General features: G+C 42.7%; 2 protein-coding genes across 20 annotated transcripts in view; both read right to left on the bottom strand.

Annotated features, from left to right (window-relative positions):
• The window catches only part of LOC121597854 (AF4/FMR2 family member lilli), a 64,766-nt gene extending 51,901 nt beyond the window's left edge, over positions 1-12,865 (bottom strand). For 4 of the 17 annotated variants that reach the window (XM_041924042.1, XM_041924058.1, XM_041924057.1 and 1 more), the window contains exon 1: positions 12,766-12,865. The gene's annotated coding sequence lies outside the window, so the exon portion shown is untranslated. The other 13 variants (XM_041924044.1, XM_041924053.1, XM_041924054.1 and 10 more) reach the window with 13 other exon arrangements.
• Positions 12,866-14,350: 1,485 nt separating this feature from the next.
• Positions 14,351-19,368, bottom strand: LOC121596467 (putative oxidoreductase GLYR1 homolog). Of its 3 annotated transcripts, none has more exons than XM_041921447.1 (9): positions 18,487-19,368; positions 18,048-18,173; positions 17,829-17,955; positions 17,487-17,744; positions 16,802-17,287; positions 16,556-16,696; positions 16,243-16,456; positions 16,025-16,114; positions 14,351-15,929 (listed from the first exon to the last, which is right to left on the bottom strand). In XM_041921447.1, the coding sequence occupies exons 1-9, from the start codon at positions 18,525-18,527 to the stop codon at positions 15,730-15,732; spliced, it is 1,683 nt and encodes a 560-aa protein (XP_041777381.1). In that variant the 5' UTR covers positions 18,528-19,368; the 3' UTR covers positions 14,351-15,729. The 3 variants fall into 3 exon arrangements, with proteins under 3 accessions (XP_041777381.1, XP_041777382.1, XP_041777384.1); XM_041921448.1 differs by having other exon boundaries at positions 17,490-17,744; XM_041921450.1 differs by having other exon boundaries at positions 17,529-17,744.
• Between the last annotated feature and the right edge of the window lie 44 nt (positions 19,369-19,412).

Below are 19,412 nucleotides of genomic sequence, written 5' to 3'. Positions count from 1 at the left end.
TGAATAGCTTTCAGAGCATTAGCGCCAGCACAACAGAACAGTAAAACATGAACAGTTTTACACAATTTCACGTAATCTTTGTTGTTCCTGTTCTAATCATGGACTAATTTTGTTTTAGTTGCTGTTGCTTAATGCAAACTTTTTCGATAATTATGATCGTATCTAGGTCAACATAGAATCGAACCTCATCTTCCTTCACCTAACCTACAAACAGCGCTGTACACAGCTTAACGACCGTTTGATTGATCTATCAACCCGGCCAGTCACGAACACTATTCGTCAGTTGACTTCGTAGCCGCCGGGCAACATAAACCATCCTCCCATCGGCCACATAAAAATTCAAACGCGTGCGCCAAACCAGCGTCGAGCTACGGCAGGGCACTCGTTCTTTTCCATTTGATTGTTGCCATTCTTGATTGACCAGCGTCACGCCACAGCCACGCCACCGACTGGCGATCGAAGCGAATTCCAATAGTTTCGTTATCGATCGACCACAGTCTCCCCGCCGAAAATCCCCGCAGCACACCCCCGGTAATGTACTCGCCCACAGCTGCTGAACGCGGGGGGCGGGTGCAGCATAAATTGCTGCTCAAACAACACCGACAGAACCGTTTTCGGTAGGTAAATTCATTCCCTATGTTCCCGCACACATACACATACACAGTCGTTCAGTCTTTCAGCACCAAACACAGATAGATGCATTACGTGGTGGTGGAGGCGTCAACCACAAACAATGCGGGAACGCACGGTGGTATCAAATCGATATTTGTAATTTTGGTACATTGTTGTTGTAGTTATTTTGCTCTTTATGCTTTTATTTTCTAGAAGTTGAGGAAACATTTCACATTTCCCAAACAATGCAATGATAGCTGCCGCAGTTTCCTAGCTCCCCCCAAACAGGGTTAGGGTGCGCGCGCGCGCCATGCATGCATGACAGCACTTACAATCATTTTACGATTTTTCACTCTATCCTTTTTCCATTTGCACAACTATTCGCAGACCACAAAACTCCATTTGCACACGGGACGCAGAGCAGTACGGGATGCAAAATATTCAAAAAAGTGAAACGACTGGTCCTTTAGAATTCAAAAAGCAAAGAGAACGAACATGCAGCAGTTGCTTGCGCTGTTTTCTGATTTTGTTTATTTGATTTTTTATTCTACCGTCAGTATTTCACTTTTTCTCTTCCCTCGCAAAATAGCACATTTTACAAATGCAACTTGCATCGTGTGGATCTTTTCCCTAAACATTATTTAATTCCTGCCGTTTCTTTGCCGCTGGCATGTTACTATGTCACGTTACTGGAAAACTAAAACATAAAAACTCAAAACAGGAAGTGGAAAGTAAAAAACATCGTGATCAAAAAAAATCCATGATACAAAAATCAATAACTAGAGACACAGAGAAGGAAGAAATAGAGCAAGAGAGATTGCAAACATATGAATTTAACCTTCCTACATTTTAAGTGACACATGCATACTTGAAAACCCTGTTAACGAACATATCGTCGAAGGTTAAATTGTTTGTTTAAACGCACACATTTGTCAATAAATAAAATGCTCTTAATAGTTGCAGCACGTCAATGTACAGTTATAATTTATTTTTAGGCCTGATTGAACCATTTATTTATTACTAAACTACATATTTACATTCATACACCATCATTAGTATGACGATAGACCAAAGCCTCCATTCATACATTAATGTGGCATTACATTTTCATCATAAGCTTTTTCGTATGCTCTTACCAAATTGTAAAAAAAAATATAAAAAATAAAACAGAAAACACACAAGCACTCGTCTAGTGATATTACTTACTACACATACAGTGCATACGGTTTTTTTTTGTTGCATGTCCAACAGGATAAAAAAGCAATCTCAAACCTTTTATGGCAAAATGAAATGCATGGCAAAAGCATCCTCCAACGCAACCGTCGAGCGTCCTCCACATTCGGTAAATAATCTCTGTTAATGCTGAAAATGAAACATTGCGACAACAACATCGCGACCGACTTCAACGACTGGCAGATTGCAGGCTAGAGCAGTGTACAGACGATTCGCAAATGTCGACAAATGTATCGAGAAGAAGCTGTGCAGTGTTGTACCATGCCCGCATTTAGTCTTGCGCAGTGTGTATCTAAATGATTAGTTAACAATCCACTGTAAGCAGCGCGCTGGTGGGCAAACGCCATTCCCCATGGATTATTATATGCACGGTTAATGCCCTTTCACTTAATCGAAGCGCTACTCGGGAATACTAGTTGGCAGAAGCATTTAAGTTCTACCCTTTAAGATGTATCTGTTTCATTTTCAACTGAGGGATAGTCACTTTAGATCTGAAGTGTCTGAAACTGATATACACATTAGTGATAACAATTAGCGGGATGTTTGGTTAACGAAAATAGCATCGAATATAAAGCTATTTGTAAAAGGTCAACGTGATATTTAAAAAAACACACACACAATTTTTATACTAAAACTTACTCGCGTATAAAACGTTGAACATTGAAAAGGTGAAAGAGCAAAAACAAGCCAGCCCAACAAAGCGGGACAGCACCTTCACTAGAGGTAAAGCGTGAGAAAGTGAGAGTGAGCGCGTGAGCATGAGGACGTCGTAGTACAGCAGAGTACACTCTACCCTTCCAAACAGAATCATAACAAAGAAAGTAAGGGTACACCATCAAATAGTCGCCCCAAGGTGGTTGGTGATGGTGATGCAAGAGCGTGGATGCAAGAACAGGGCAGCATAGTAGAAACAGAGCCACCGCCATCCAGCAGCAGCAAACCCACACACACACACACACACACACACACACACACACACACACACACACACACACACACACACACACACACACACACCACACACACACACACACACACACACACACCACACACACACACACACACACACACACACACACACACACAATGAGCAGAAAGGAAAGTGACGGCGCAACCATACAGACATATTTTCCCAAGCGGTGAGCATAACGCACGCGTCAACTGAATTCCGAACCGCTTTTCCCGTCACATTCTTTCCCGTTCTATGTTGTGTTTTTGTCTCTTGCCGTATCACAAACAAGCCGTCCCATCCGGCTTCTCGACACACACAACACTCTAGAGCACGCACATGGTTCGCGATGGCACAAAAATAAACGTGCCCAAACTGTGTTCTCACTCTTCCGCTAAACCGTCAGTAATATTGAACTAACCAAGGTTTAGTGATTTGTGTGTCCATATTAGACCATGTTTTTACTGTTTATTTTGATTATCAATCGCTTATTTTCTGTGCACGGTGTAAATACAACATTGTCCAAAAGCAGAATACAATTATGAGTAGTGGACATACGGCGTTACTACTCTTGAGCATTCTACATCGTTTCCCAAAGTGTGTGCATCAAACTAATGCCTTTTTTGTGGAATTGACATGGACCATTGTAAAAATTTAATTTTTAAAAGAAAATTTAGTAACCCATTTTGCATAACATCAGCTGAAACAACTGTGCTAACTCTGGCAGGGCGAAATCAATTCTTGTGGTAAAGAAAAAAAAATACATAACCAACCCTACTTATTTTGCAAATTATGTAGGATCATACAGACGATTTTTCATACACTAAAATGGTCTCCAACAAGAAAAGAGAAAGAGTACGAGATAGAACGCGCGCAAAAGAGATAGAAGTATGGAGAGAGAAAGAGAGAGAGCAGACAGCATTTACGGAAAGTTGTGTGGTGGGTGGGTGGCTGGCTTGGTTTCGACTTTTAGCTATTTTTGTGCATATCTCTTTACCGGTGGACAAAACAAAGCATGACTTTTACGTAGGAGCATAAGGAGTACCACCCTCGGCTACCACAATGCAAAGGCTATTTATAGAAGCATAGTAAAGCGCCCTTAAAAGTATGGAAAATGATATTCGAGCTTCCATTTATGATTTCATGACGATAATCAAATCTTTTGTCTTTAATGAATCTAAAACAATTCATATTAATATGTTCCAAAATATTACTAGATTAGATTGCATCTTTTGAAAGTCAATTGAAAGCCATCCAAGATAAAAATTGTGGCATATTTATGGTTTTGTAATTGAAAAAAATATAGCCACCAACTACCTACTATAAACATATAATAAAAAAAACTTCCAAAATTCTGAAATCTAGTAAATTTACACCGCTGTTAAGATTTTTCGCCTAATAGGAAAACCTTTCACATTTCAACAAGTTCTAGGATAAATTAAAACTCTTTAAATCGAACGAACGACACATTACGTGAGCGTAAGTACAACGTGCACCATTCCGATAATGGCAAAATAAAATGCTAATCAGTTGTTTGACGACATGGAAGGAAAATCCAAATGCAAGCCCCGGCCGATTCAAGCACAAGTTGACCTTAATAGAGAAAACACATACCTTATGGCACAAACCAATCCAATGTCCGGCGCCAAAAAGGATTTTGCAAAGTGTCGATGGCAATGTGGGACAACAAACAACCGCATATACGTGCATCGGCCAATGATTCATTCGTGGTTTTTTTCCCCACCTTCGCCTTTGTTGTGACTCATCGGTATCCGGTATTGGGAGTGGGAGCGGGTAATATAATATTCAAATGTACTAGTAGCACTAGTAGCTTGAAACTTTACTCGAGCCAAAGTGCGTCTGTATGCACCACAGCAGATGGATGATTAATTTCACCCTCAACCACCAAACCTAAACCATGCTCTGCTGCATCGCGACTCTATTTGCGTCCAATTCTTCCCCAAAGTCAAGGATTGCCCACCATTTACTCTAATTAAATTACATACTAATTCACCCGAACAAGCATACACAAAGAATGCAAGGCAAAAAACGTTGCTCCTGTTTGTAGAATCGTTTAATGTATGCACAAAAAAAAAAACTAATTACTATCCAATACAACACAACGTGGTGAAACACAGCCAACACACAGCAGTGTGTTGTGAGGGCCACACCATCAACTGGCGGTTCCAGTGCGCCACCAAGTTCGAGTCTCACCCGCCCGCTCGTTTGCTCGCTCGCTCTCTCACTCATTGTAGCAATTAATCACAGACGCGACCAGGTTTCTCCCCCAGCACGATCTTTAATTCCAATTCTCCAAACCCGCAGTCATCTGTCTCAGGGACATCGTGCAAGCTTCCAACAACAACAAAAGCGGCAGCAAAAAAGGAGCAAAGAAAACTGAAGGTGCTGGTGCTGCTGCTACCTACCATCCCTCCCGCAAACGCTGTCTGCTGACGGTGGCAATGAGCATTTAACAACCCTTCTTTTCGAGCACAAAAAAAAACATACACACATAACTCCCAACCACCCACCAAGGTAGTAGACACCCCGTATCTCACCAACACACACACGCGCGCACACGCACGCAGCCCCTTCAGAATCGACAAACTTGGCTTAACAACGACACTGCAAAAAGCACCGTCGAGCCACCTGCAAAGTGGCACACGCTTCATTCATACGTACGCAAGAGCATTCCGACACACAAACACGACCGCAGCAAACGAATAGAGCCATAGAGAGAGAGAGAGAGAGAGAGAGAGAGAGAGAGAAAGAGAGAGAGAAAGAGAGAGAGAGAGAGAGAAAGAGAGAGAGAAAGAGAGAGAGAGAGAGAGAGAGAGAGAGAGAGAGAGAGAGAAAGAGATGATACACAACAGAGCAGCGAGCCACACACACAAGCGCAAGAGCCGCGCGCGTGTGCATGTAACGCAACAACAACAAATGGAAACTTTTCGGTGTGTAAAAGGATGCGTTTTCGATTGATGTTTTTTTTTTTAATCGGCATTTTGTTCAAGGGTTTCAAAGCCAGAAATGCAATGACGATGGCGAACGGCACATGGGACAGAAGATGGTAACGAATCCTAACATACCTAACCTCGTAAGTATTTTCCCATCGAATTACTCTGTTTCTATGGCACGCCACAGATTCAAACGCCCCAACGTTGCCAATGTCTTCTGAATTGGCGTTGGGGCGCCTCTCAAACACAGAGCGCGGGGCAATTCTTATGTCGAAAATGCCACTTATCTGCTATTACTCCACATCCTGCAACAGATTGGGACATTAGCACCGGTTTGACGATCGCTCGAGGGGTATTTGGATGCAGTTCGAGCACTTTAAAAAGCAATCGGTTGCAATTGATTGATGAACAGACGCACCTTAGCAGTTCGGATATTGGATGCATTAGATATTTCAAATAATGAATGATTATGAAAAGAAGCTATGGTAGCAACGTAGTCGCTAAGGAATCAGTATAAATTTTGCAATATGCTACAGATTGTTAACTTTGGTGATGTAATTATGTACAAAAAATATCAACATTTTATTTTAAATGGAAACGCTGTAAAAAAAACTAAGAGCTGTTATTCTCAAGGCGATTGATGAATACAATTTCATGACCAAGCTCTAGATATTTGACGCCATTGTAAGAATTATGAGTAATTAGACTACATTTTAAATTAATGTCAATAAAGTCAATTTTGTGTAAAATTGATATCATTAACCACAGAATAATAGAATAATCACGATTGTGTACATGTGCTTTTTCAACATTTTATGTATGGCGAAAGGCATTTACTTTTCTACCAATGTGCTGCTATTCACACGTTTAATCACATTTTTTACAGGCTCTGAATTTAAGCTAGAAACATTATTGTTTGTTAATCGAGTAATATTTGATTATTGTTTCTATGCATGTTTAAACAATATATTATTTCATGATATTCAACAATAAGCATTAATTCAGAAAATATCCGTTGCAAACTTACAGCTCTAGCCTATCATGGTATTAATTTAGCTAAAAGAGGAAAAAACCACGCACCTAACAATTTATGACTTGGATCACGTACGCACCCACACTGTCGCAGACGTGTGTGTGTGTGTGTGTGTGTGTGTGTGTGTGTGGTGTGTGTGTGTGTGGTGTGTGTGTGTGTGTGTGTGTGTGTGTGTGTGTGTGTGTGTGTGTGTGTGAGTGTGTGAATACAATTGTTATGTGTACGTCGATGATTATGATAGAGTGGACTGTTTGTCGCTAACTTTCAAGAGCATGACCATTCATTGTACCAACAGCCAACACTCACCCACCCATCGTCCTTTATTGTAATAACAAAAACAACAACAAAACTCAACTCACCTTGTCGAACTATTTGGATTGGGCTCGGTGCAGCAGCTCACACACAATCTTATCGAGAAAACGTTCGTTCCGGCGGCACCCAGAAGCCAAAGGCAGCAGCTGTTTTTTTTTGTGTGTTGCGCCGAGGGCTTCTGTTCTTCACTATGTGTGCGTACATTCATCAATCAATAGCGCATAACGTTTAAGGGTGGCAACGGTAGCAGCAGCACCACCACCACACAACCTTCAAACTGTTTCGCTCGCATCGGTGTGTGAGTGTTTTGCGCTGGTTTCGTTTTTGTTTTTTCGTTTTTTTTTGTTTTTTTGCTTTTGCAACCATAGACCATGGAGTATTTGCGTCACCGTGTTAGGCTTTTGGCTACACACCGCAGCATACGCATCACACACAAACACACCGTTCGTTTTTTATCATTCCTTAAAGTTCGCCTTCGTCTACACAAGTGCACATATTCACGTACGTAGTATTTAGTTGTGGTTAATCACGTTTGCTAGCTGATTACGATTGCACGGGTTATCACCATTAGAAACCACGATCGAGTTCTCTCACAAACACACGCACATACACCACTTACACTAACACCACGCATGTAAAATGGTACCAGATAACTGAGCTGCGTGTTCGGGTATGTGTTTGTGGGTAAATGTGTGTGTGTGCGCAAATGCATCGTATGACACGCGGATTACGACTTGATTGCGCATTACATTTGAGGGTCGTACGAGACACACCGAATTGCACGGCGGATTGAATTGAAGAAAAACAACCTCCCCAACAACACAACAACACAAAAACACAACAACACAACAACAACAACACCACCACCAACTCACATACACACACTATGAGGGGTAGGGAAAAACAACATCCTCTTCAGCCATCACCACTACAGCCGTACGCGCGCGATTTCTGTGCTCGTTTTCTGCGCCGCGATGATTGCTTAGATCGCTCGAAACTTTCAAACAGGAAAGTGAAATCTTGCTCAATTTATAACATTTGCTCCAAGCAGTACGTACGGCCGGCGGTTGTGGCCGGTTCTTTTGAATAAAAAATAATATTTCCTCCTGAGCTTGGTCCGGGATTCCCACTGACTGCCATCGTATTTAATTTTAAAGTATTCACTCCCCCCCCCCCCCCCCCCTTTACAGGTCGTGTCGTGTTGCCTATCTTCACATTCACTTCTCACGTTCCGAGCGGAGCAGCTTTTCGCGGCTTCTTTAACCTTACATCACCCCATCCTCCCATCATCGTCATCACACTGGCAGACAACTTACTCACTGCAGCCTCGCGCATAGACCACTAAAACGAACTAAATAAATGCTCAATTCTTGCTTGATGCCAGTCAACCACATCTGCACAATTGATTTTTACATTAAAATGTAGTACAATTATACACAACAGTAACATGACATCGTTTCCACAAAACCCTAATGACCTCGTAACATTTCGTCTGCAAAAAAATCATTTCTTGAAAACAATAACACACAGACACATAATGTAATCAGTACAGACAGAACGAACACACACAAGCGCACACAGGGAAGTGTGTACCATAGCAGCGCGCACGGGTAATACTCGAATGATTTACACCAGTCGAGGTAAAATAAACACGCACGCACGGCGAAGTCAAACGTTGCTTGATACGCTTGATGTAGTAGTACCAATTGATTTCACAATCAATTGAAAAAAGCAAAGAAGGTAAAAGGACAAACCCAATCAGCGTTCGAGTGCATGTGATGCCCATTTCTTGCCAGGGCATATTACATGAATTTATCGCTGCTATGCATGGCCCCCCCGCAAGATGCTTCTTGCGCGCAACTCTATCCTAATACGCCCCAGGCACAGGACATGCATTTACAGTGGATAGTAATTTGTTTTCCTCAGAAAAATGATCATTTAAATAAAGGGTAGAGCAACAAAGAATAATGACAAAATTTAGCCAAGTAAAAATTCAAATCTTATCGCCATGTCGGCATACTGTTGATAGAGTTATTCGAAGTATTTTTTCTTCAACATATATACCATAGCAAAAATTTGTATTTTCAAGCACGTAAACGAACAATTGCAACACAATTAAACAGGACATAATTTTATACATAGTTACTGGGGTAAACGATATTGAAGCGACCTCTCATAATATTGAGAGTATAGTGTATGTAAATGAATTAGGTATGTGCTTATTCCATTAAGAATGTGAACATCAAGATTAGGGATTCCCAACAAACAACAAACGCACATCTTTTCAATAACTATGATAAAATAAAAATTACTCAAGGCGCTACAGTACAACATTCCAAGAAGCGCTTAGGCATATAATTAAAAAACAATCAGCCGTAGCAAATATTGGGATTGATCCTTGAAATATGCAAAGAAATCCCTTTTCCCAGTCACATTATCCGAACCGACTCCACAGTCATTACCAAAAAGGCGTCTTGTTTGATTTCGGGGACTGGTCTTGCAAATGATTGTATACGCACACCACCACACACCTTTGTGTGTATGCATTAAACAAAACAGTTAACCGTGTTGTAGACCTTCATAATAATTCTTTCGTTCCTCCTTGTGCGCCCGAGCCTTGTGCGTTGGTTACCGAACGGATTTCCTTGCCGATGTCATTTCGCTTCCGTTTGGCATTGTGGGACATGCTTGAAAAGTGATCGCAGTGCACCAAGGGACAGCCGGCTGTTGTTGAGTTGGTTACGTGTTTTTTTTTTTCATTTTTCCCTGCTTTTGCAAAATTAACCTTTTCCGCCACCAAAAAGACGCACATACTTGTGTACGTAAAAGAGAGCTCGCAATGTGTACGAATCAAGCTAAAATCGGAAAAGGATTCCGGCAGACAATCACACACACACAATCGCACGGAAGCACAAAACATGCAGTTTGATGCTTGAACAATCTAATGCTTGTGATGAAATACAGCATCGATTCGAGTTCGCTGTGTGGTTCGTTCGTTCGATCGAGCTTCATAATCGCATCTCATCCACACGGTGAGGCCTCACTGTTCATTGGCGATTACCTTCTTTTTTTTCCTTTTCTTTTTTTTGAGAGTTGACTGCTCTCATTCGCGAGCGCTGGCTCGCGACGCACAGCTGCTGCTGCTGCTGCTTGGTGCTGTTGGCTACTGTTGCCGTGTTGTGTGTGCTGTGTGGAGCCATACGCCTTCTTCGCTCGCTGCTTGTGTCACAACCGTAAAGGTTGTGCCGAGGAAAAAAGAAGAAGCGAACGAAGACAATCGGAACGAGCGAGACTTACGACGAAGGGGGATGGAGGGTGGAGCACACGGGTGGAGACTCCAATGAACCAACGTGCAGCGAAAAGCACACGCACACCGCCACGCCATGGTTATACTCGTGCGATCAGTGCCTACCATTCTCGCACATAATCACACACAGAGTCTAGAGGGCCCCTCTCTATAATTGGCTGTATCTTGTAGTGAGGGGTTTTTTCGTTACTTGCTTCCTCCTCTACCGCCACCCATTGCCCTTCTGCCATGCCACACACACACACTTCACGTCTGCTACGTTCCTTCCACGTACTTCACCTCAAAACATCTCATTACGAATGGACGGGTATTCACTTCTCACTGGGGATGGTGGTCGCCTCTTCTCACTTTACCGTTTTGGGGTTGACTTTTTTAGTCGATATTTGTTGCTGTCACTGTACTTCCTTCCCACCCAAACCAATTTTCGTTCCGCATTCAATTGCTGCTATGACGGGTGTCTTTCTTCTTTTTTTTTTGTACACCTCAAAGAGTTTTCATTTGCCAATGTATGTGCGGTACGTACACGGTACGTACCTTCAACCTAGCAGGGCTTCTTGTTTTTCGCCTTTACCACCGTTTTCTTCACCAATACCAATACACACCCCGTGTTGGCAGAGCAGCTCAGCTACAGTCGACGGTGCTTTGTTTTCCCAATTTTTCTTGCACTCTTTTTTCTGTTTTGTTTTACGTCTTTTTTTTTCGTTCACCGTAGTACCAGCGTTTACAGCTTTCACCGAAGACGATTTTTGTTTAACGCAGAGAGCACTTCCTCTGTCACACGTTCACGAAAAGAAAAAAAGACGTCACAATTCACGACATCAGGTAAAAAAGCACCACACCGCCAACGTTTTCATAGTCCATCAAATAATTGTAGAGCAGTAAATATGCTGCTACTCAAAATGCAATAAAAGTTAAACTTTCAAACCGTAGAAAAGCAGCAACAGTCTAGCGGGGACTGCTTGAAATCACCACACGCATGCATGGCATGCTTCGGTGGGAATAGCAATGCACACATCGTAAAAACACGCAACCGCACATACACACACTCGCCCACCAATACGCGCACACACACAGATACACAAGGTGTGTAGCCTTCGCTTCTTGCAAATGTCAACCGCACAAGGACTTTTATGGGATTTCTGATAGTTTTTCTCCAACTGTGTCTTTCTTTCCCATTAAATTTTTGCTCTCTTTCGCACACTCTGTGCAAAGGATCATACCGGCGCAACGTCGACAGGATGCCGATTGTCACCATTGTGTGTGTGTTTGTGTGTCTATTTGGATATCTGGCTGCTTTTATGTGTGTGTGTGTGTGTGTCTATTAGAGAGAGCAAAAGAGTTTGCGTGTGCAATGCAACAATGTAACACACAATGTGCCCTCTTCTCCTCTATTGGTTGGTGTTGAATGGCAGGAAGGCAAAAATGACATAAAACTACACGATAGCGTGTACTTGTTGGTGGTCTCTGCTCTTCGCACCATAAGGACACACACGCACGTTGACTCACAAATACTTTTACGCAAGCACACAATGTATCGTAATGGTCCGCGGTTAGGGGTTTGCAGGGCACATCATCACACTCTAATAGTACGCAATACTCTCTCGTCGGACGGTTGATAATTTCATTTCCTTCACCCCGCTAACACCGCACCTTTCCCACGTCAGGCTGCTTCGACTTTGGCACTTTGGTACATTCGAGAAAGAACGAGCAAATTCAAAAATACACCTTTCGCAAAAAAGGGCACTCATCTAGCCCGTCGATAGTAATGATAATGAATGAGCAAAGGTATAAAGGAGGTGAAACGCATACTATGGGGCTACACTACCACACCACAAGTCTGGGATTGGCGGAACAGGGAGGGAGAGGACTGAGGGGTGCCAAAGCGATAGGAAAAGTAGAGCCGTCGGTTACAAACCGAACGTATGGGGATTTCCGAGGTCTGCACTGCAACAACGGTATAACGGCATTGATTATTTGGCGAAGCACAGTTTCGGTTATTTGCCTTCTCGAATTCCGACCTCATAAGGCATCAAAACGATTGTTCGATTCAAGATTCAATTTGCGACCCTTCCGACGAGACGGGATTCGCTTCGTGTTCGCTTTTCACAGTCACCGTCATCCGCGCTCACCCCACATCCATCAGCCTTCTTCTCCACCACGCATTACAAATTTCATGCCCCGTTCGTTCACACACAACTCGCCAACAGAAGAGTCATCCGTGGCCACCTTATTTTAAAGCGTTCTTAATGCTCCAAGCTGACTGAGCAATTCTTTGATCACTAGTATTTCCGACAGCTGGACACTTCCGACGACCCTTACGCGCCCGTCATGCACGGTACCGAATCACTTTCAGTCGTAAAATCACCTTAAACGGCCGCAATGAAAAATGTACAACACGCAAAGATCGCCATTTTATTTTCTTATTGTTGTTGTCATTCTTGCTCTTCGGCGCTCGATGCACCGTGGTCGATCCGGCGGACCTCAGACAGTATGTGCGTTCCTTCCTTCCACACTGATGGATGGTTATTTTTGTAAAATACATTTGTGTTTTGCAAAGCGTTTTGTTGTATAGACCAAAATAACGTAAAAGAGATATTTCTTACCTTGTGCTACATTATGTTATCATATTTTCATGAAATCATGGCCTTGCAAGAAGATAAAGAATACATTTTAGCTTTGAATGCATTCTGATTCATATTAAATTCCGTGTTGTAATCGTAAACAAATCGAACACAATCATAGTTTCAACAAATCGTTTAAAATATCAATTATTTTTGACGAAATCCTATTATCTTAATTAATCAAACGATTTTTTATCAAGAAACTTGTTTGACATACGTCACAGACCCAAATAACAAAACAGTCCTGTCAATACAATACAACGGCATTTAACGGCATTTAAATCCGCAGAAAGGCACTTTTGAAGTCCTGCAACAGAAAGAGGTAGGAATTAAATGAAAAAAAAAACCGGAGATCTTCAGAAAAAAAAAAAAACAAATATCCAGCGAGCGATTTCGCGTCATCTGTATTATGTGCTGTTTGTTTCTGCTTTAAAAAACGATTCAAATAAAATTATGTACGTTTGTCCATAAAATTTGTTTCATTATATTAAGCGCGAAAACTGAACGGTTTTGTTTGTGATCAGGAAGTTAATTTCAAATTAGTTCAAATGCTTTTAGGATGATCTTAATCGAAATGTATGTCCCTGTTTAGATGGACCATCTATCTTCAACGTACAGATTTTCGCATTGCATTTGTAATTGAATTTACTGTATAACTTAAGTGCATCTACGCGACGAATTTACAACACTCTGTTGAAAATAATTGAATGGTTAGAGCTAAATCTGGTCCCAGCAATTGCTGTAAATTTAACTGTTTAGGTTATATCTACACTCACTATTGAGAGAAACTCGAATAAATGCATCAAATTTCTATTCCCATTGTTACCAAACGACGATTTGCCGCTTTACGAAGACTAGTACATTTACTAGTAATTATCATTGATTACATAATAAAATCTTAAATACTGTATGTCCTATATCGATACGTTCATTTGTGTTTATTCATTCTAATCGTTAGTTTTTTTTTATTTACTCTAATATTGTAGTGTTTATCTTTATTTTTTCGTGTACATAAAATTAACCACGACGAATACAACCGAAAACACTGTGAATATTTTGCAACTTCTTTCTAAACGGAACGAACGAAAAGCTCTGATTTTAGTTGTTCTTTTACTCGTTACCTATATGACACGAGTGACCAGCAGGGTGTCGGAAGTTGGAGCTGCTTTTCCAACAGTGAGTTATCTTTCAAAGCTCTTTTTGCATTTACACTAGACCACGATTACGAGAGTTTGTGTTTTAATGAGGTTATTTATTTGTATTTTCATCTGCCAAAAAAATATTCCTACCTCTTCACAATTCAAACCTTTCCTCCTAGGGTGTCGTCTCTAGTTTCGCTATATCGTGATTTTACCTTTTTGTTAAACAACAAATATGAATTGGGGACATGTGTAGTTTAAGTGATTTTCTACCGATGTTTTTTTTTGTTTTGTTTTTGTTTTACACCTACTTCATTCGCTAAGAGTCAGTCCGTATGATAGCGATGAAATGTTGTACTTACACACGCAAACGCACTGTTCTAACTTTTAATCCAGTTTCGTGGAAAAGTGATTTGAATTCAACTTGAAAAGACCAATATTATTAGTACGCACAATTGAAGGTGTTTCGCAATAAAAAAAGAAGAAGAAAACAACTTTGATGCAAGTGCAGCAACTAGACGCTATTACACAGCTTCACACACACGTGCGCGCTAATGAAATCTAACTAAAATTATAAAAAGAATTTGGGATGCTATTTATCGCCTATAGCTTTCCTGCTAAACGTTAGAACGATATAAACACTCGCTCTTGCTTGTTGCCGTTTGTTTTGGGGACAGTGTACGGGGCAGCTACAAAACAGCATAGTTATCTTTTCGCAATCGTTAAATCTAAGAGAAAATATGTTGAACATGTAAAGAAACTAAAAAAAGGAAAAACGATTTCCAAATTTAAAATTATTTATATACCCTCTTTCAACAGGATTCCCTATTGCAGCTTCGACTGTGCATTGTGTGTCTGCTAGTATCTAGAGCCGTTTGCTCTATTTGCTGTCCTTACTCGATCGCCACCATACGTGTGCATGCATATTAAACAAAAAAAAACCGTGACGACAAAAACAGTTAAGAACGGTCGCCTCAAACCTGCAAACGTTACGATTAGAACTGAAAGTCAATTTTCGTCCCATTTTTAATTTCCCTAAATGAATAAATGCTGTAAGTTTAAACTCACATCGATGTTTCAACTATACTCATGCTATGAAACAGGCAAAACATGTTTTTCACCTTCAACATGAACTAAAAAAAAAGATGCTTCGATACCGTCAACAAGCGGGTATGTCATCTTTCACCATTAATAGCCACAATGCTTGTCTTACGATCCAGCACGTGATTGGCATTCAATAAAAGACATTAAAATAAGCCACAACGCATGTAAAATCTGGCATACAGAAATCGTCATTTCCACAAGTCTACACTACATTAACGGAGAGCCAATCGAGCAGAGCAAAACGTGATCTACTGCGACAGATCGGTAGCAAGACACAAATAGCACATGCAAATGGATGGTTCGCTGCGCTGTATCCAACACGCGTTTCACATCCAAATGTTCGTCCCTCTTTTCTCCTACTATCGACATTACTACTACCTCTTTCGTCCTACTACTTCGGTTTGCTGTTCGCCTGCCGCACACTGTGTGGTCGGTTCTTTACGACGGTCGTCCGCCCGGTCGCTGTTAAAACCGTGCCCGCACGTAGACCGCACTGGCATCGTGCGAACCGTAGCCGAGACGTTTGGCGTGCTTGTACACCTCGTTGGAGGCAGCTGTGATGGGCAACGATTGCTCCAGCCCATCCGCTAGGCTCAGTGCCAGCTTCAGGTCCTTCTGCATGTGCTTCAATGCCTGATGAGTTGGGAATTCGCCCTTGATAATAGCTGTTTCAGTAGGAGAGACAATTGTGAGGATGAAAGCAATCGTTGACAAAATTAGCCATCCAGAGCACACGATAAATGAATTAATTGTGCCTTACCGTTTCCTTTCTGCAGCATCATCTCTGACGACATGTTGGTCAACTCAAGCACCTCCAGTACGTCCTTTTGCTGCAGTCCAGCGCGATCCGCTAGAGAACAGATTAAGAATAGTGTTGGTTAATGTCGTCAATTGATCAGCATTGATGATTTAGATATTGGACGCTTTGAAATGTTTGTATAGTTTAAATCCTACTGATTCTCGCGTAAATTTAGGTACCTAGTGCCATAGCCTCTGCCACTCCGGCAAGCGTGATCCCTGAAATCATCTGAAGAATCAAGTTCATTTTTGTCGCATTGCCAACGTCGCCCAGATAGAATGAGTTGCGGGAAATGGCCTCGAAGCAGCTCTGACATTCTTCGAATAGCAACCGATCACCGCTGGCCAGTATGATAAGTGTTCCCTCTTCCGCTTGATTCTTCGAGCCTTGTATCTGAAGATAGAATGTACGAAGTTGTTGAAGTTTTACACATTACGTTACCGGTTCATTCGACTGCCAGACCATGGAGCATTGGACAGAATTTCTACTCACTTGTGCTTCCAAATAACGGCCTCCTTTGGAGATGATTGCTTCATTGATGTCATTGGAGGTTTCCGGGTCGACGCCAGTCATCTCAACATAACCCTTGCCAGCCAGGTTAGCCGACATAACGCCGCAATTACCGAACACCATCTGAACAGCGAGAGAGAGAGAGGCACACAATGCATAACACCATTTAATTCACATAAACAATAAGTTATAATACATTCAAAACAAAACATTTGCATTCTGACTTACATCCTTTGCAACCTGCGGATCGGACACACAGGAGTACGTAACATCGGTCATTTCGACCACATCCGACGGTGTGTCCGCAACCTCTGCACCGACCTCCTGGAACTTGCGGCACTTGTGCGCGCTACGATTCCAAACCACCACCGAGTGACCGGATTTGATCAGATTTTTCACAATCCCGCATCCCATCACGCCCAGCCCGAGGAAACCGAACTTCAGCTGGGATGCCTTGATATTGCGCGACTGTACCGCATTCGATACGCTCGACATATCGATTTCGGGCGTCTCCGGCCGGGTTACGGTCACCGGACGGTTCAGCAGATGCGTGACAGGCGCATTGCGTCTCACCGGGCTAGCGTCCAGCGAGGATAGCTCACCGGAATCGTTCAACAGCTTCTTCTTGCGTTTGGGCGACGGTGCACCGGACACACCATCATCAAGCATCGCTTTGGCTTTGTTGCCAACCGAACGCGGCTTTGTAACCGAAGTCTACATGTTGGGAAACGAAACAGTTAGTGTAACAGAGTAAAATTAGTTTCAATAGGCTGCCGGTAATATTTGAAATAGAATGCACCATCTTCTACAATACGGGATGCGCCCACTAATAAAGAATCTACGAGAGGACACAACTAGATATACAAGAATGGCGCCAAACTGAGCATTGGAAAGTAATAATCGATTCACACACCACCTTATCCACGTTCAACTTGATAGGCAACGAGGCACGTACTTTCTTCTTGGCCGACTTCTTCACCATCGGTGTCGAGGTGGCCTCGTCCACGGATTCCAAGACGGCAGGCGTCGTCGTGTTGTTCACGGAAGCTCCATCCTCGGCCCCGCTTTCTTCCGTTCCGCTGGCGACGCCCTCGCGCAATCTATTGAACTCCTCGTCCGGATCCGGACGGTTGGCGGCTTCGTTTTCACCAACAAACAGAGGCTGAAATTTCTGTAATAAACGTTCAGTTCAGTGTTAATACGTGTATGTCACTCGCTGCAGGGATACGAAATCAAATGACTTTTTCCCGTTTACCTCCGGATTCACGCGGAATTCTTCGATCTGTTTCAACGCCTCTTTGAACTGGGCACTTTTGGAAGAGTTTAGGTGCGTATCCTTGAACTGCAGATAGGGTTTGATTTGCGTTTCCTCAATCCAAGCACTGCAAAGTAATGATAAATTGCCATTGAGCAATTGGTGCGTGGTAATGGTTAAGGGCTCTAGAGCACACTTCGCTCCGATCTTCATACTTACTAATTGTTGGATCCGAAAAAGAAAATGCACTTCACTGGATTGTTCTTTTTGACCGCAATTTTACGCAGCTCTGCCGGAGGAACCGAGATACGGCCTGGCCATGGCGAAAATCCCTTCATTTTGGCCCTGAATAGCGGGAAAAATGTGACCAAAAGCAAAAAAATAAATATCAACATATGTGTATGTATTACACCAACCCATCGGTGCAAGGTGGAGACAGAAAAACAACACCCCCTGTTTGAGGTTATGTTGTGTATTCTCCCGCTTCTTTCGCTTCGACGTTGATGCAAATGCTATCTCGGCACTACATTCACGCACACACGGTGGGCCTCCATGCCACCGACTTTACCAAAACCCCACAAAACCCACAAGGGAAAATCAAAACAGAGCGTTCATTAGTTGTGCCGAGAAATGGTTCCACAGTGGGAAAATCACTCACCAGACGAGATCGTTGACGGCGTAACCCGTGCTATCAGACATTTTTGTTTATTTTATGCTGGTTGCTGCTTAGAAACTGCACCACCGCCTACTGCTGCTTCTACGAGTCGATGCTTCCGTCGCCGTTTCCTGCACTTGAAGGCTTCCACCACTGAGACTGCTTTTGCTGACTGATGACTACGGGTCCGCACGTATGCTGGCTGGTGCCCGCGCGTACGCACCTTCACACGCACACACACAACTAATTAAGCCGTCCGATAAGCCGACGCCAAGCCGAAGACGACGTCGATGATGATGATGATGATGATGATGACGGTGGTGGTAAGAGGGGAAGTTGAGCACACTTAATGTGACAATTATGCACACGTAGCCGAATGGGCAGTAATGCACCGTAAAGTGGAAACCGGATAGCTTTTCCGGCGTGCCCTTACGGATAGCGGATGGAATTTGCTTCGAGTGTTTTTGTGAAGCGACCGCGCGTCACTTTCGTTCACTGTGGTGGTCGTGTGTTAGTGCTTCCTCTTCGTACGCGCGCTCAGTCACACTCCTTCTCGCTCACTCGCCTACTCTTCGTACACACACACACTTACACATACGCGCGCACAAAAGCAAACTTATGGCAAGCGCTAGCAAACGATTGCCACGGTAAAATTTGCCTTTGGCGGAATCCTGCCCAAAACTGAAACTCACAATTTATCGACACTGCTCACTTATCCTTCGGTCTTTAAAACGTACGGGAAACAATTGCGGGTGTCGGCAGAACGAGACTTTTGCTTGCCACTTTTGTAAGCACCCACTTTTCTTTGGCGGAGTTTTTCACAAATGTGCGTGCCCACTGCTGCAATCGGCGATAATAAAAAATGGCGGTTGTTATGATTTTGATGCTTCAGAACGAACTGCCAAAGTCGACATAGCAAACAAACACAC

Source organism: Anopheles merus, chromosome 3R (genome assembly GCF_017562075.2).
Source record: "Anopheles merus strain MAF chromosome 3R, AmerM5.1, whole genome shotgun sequence".
Classification (NCBI taxonomy): Eukaryota; Metazoa; Arthropoda; class Insecta; order Diptera; family Culicidae; genus Anopheles; species Anopheles merus.
The sequence above is the reverse complement of the archived record's forward strand: the minus strand, read 5'-3'. Positions and strand labels throughout refer to the sequence as shown.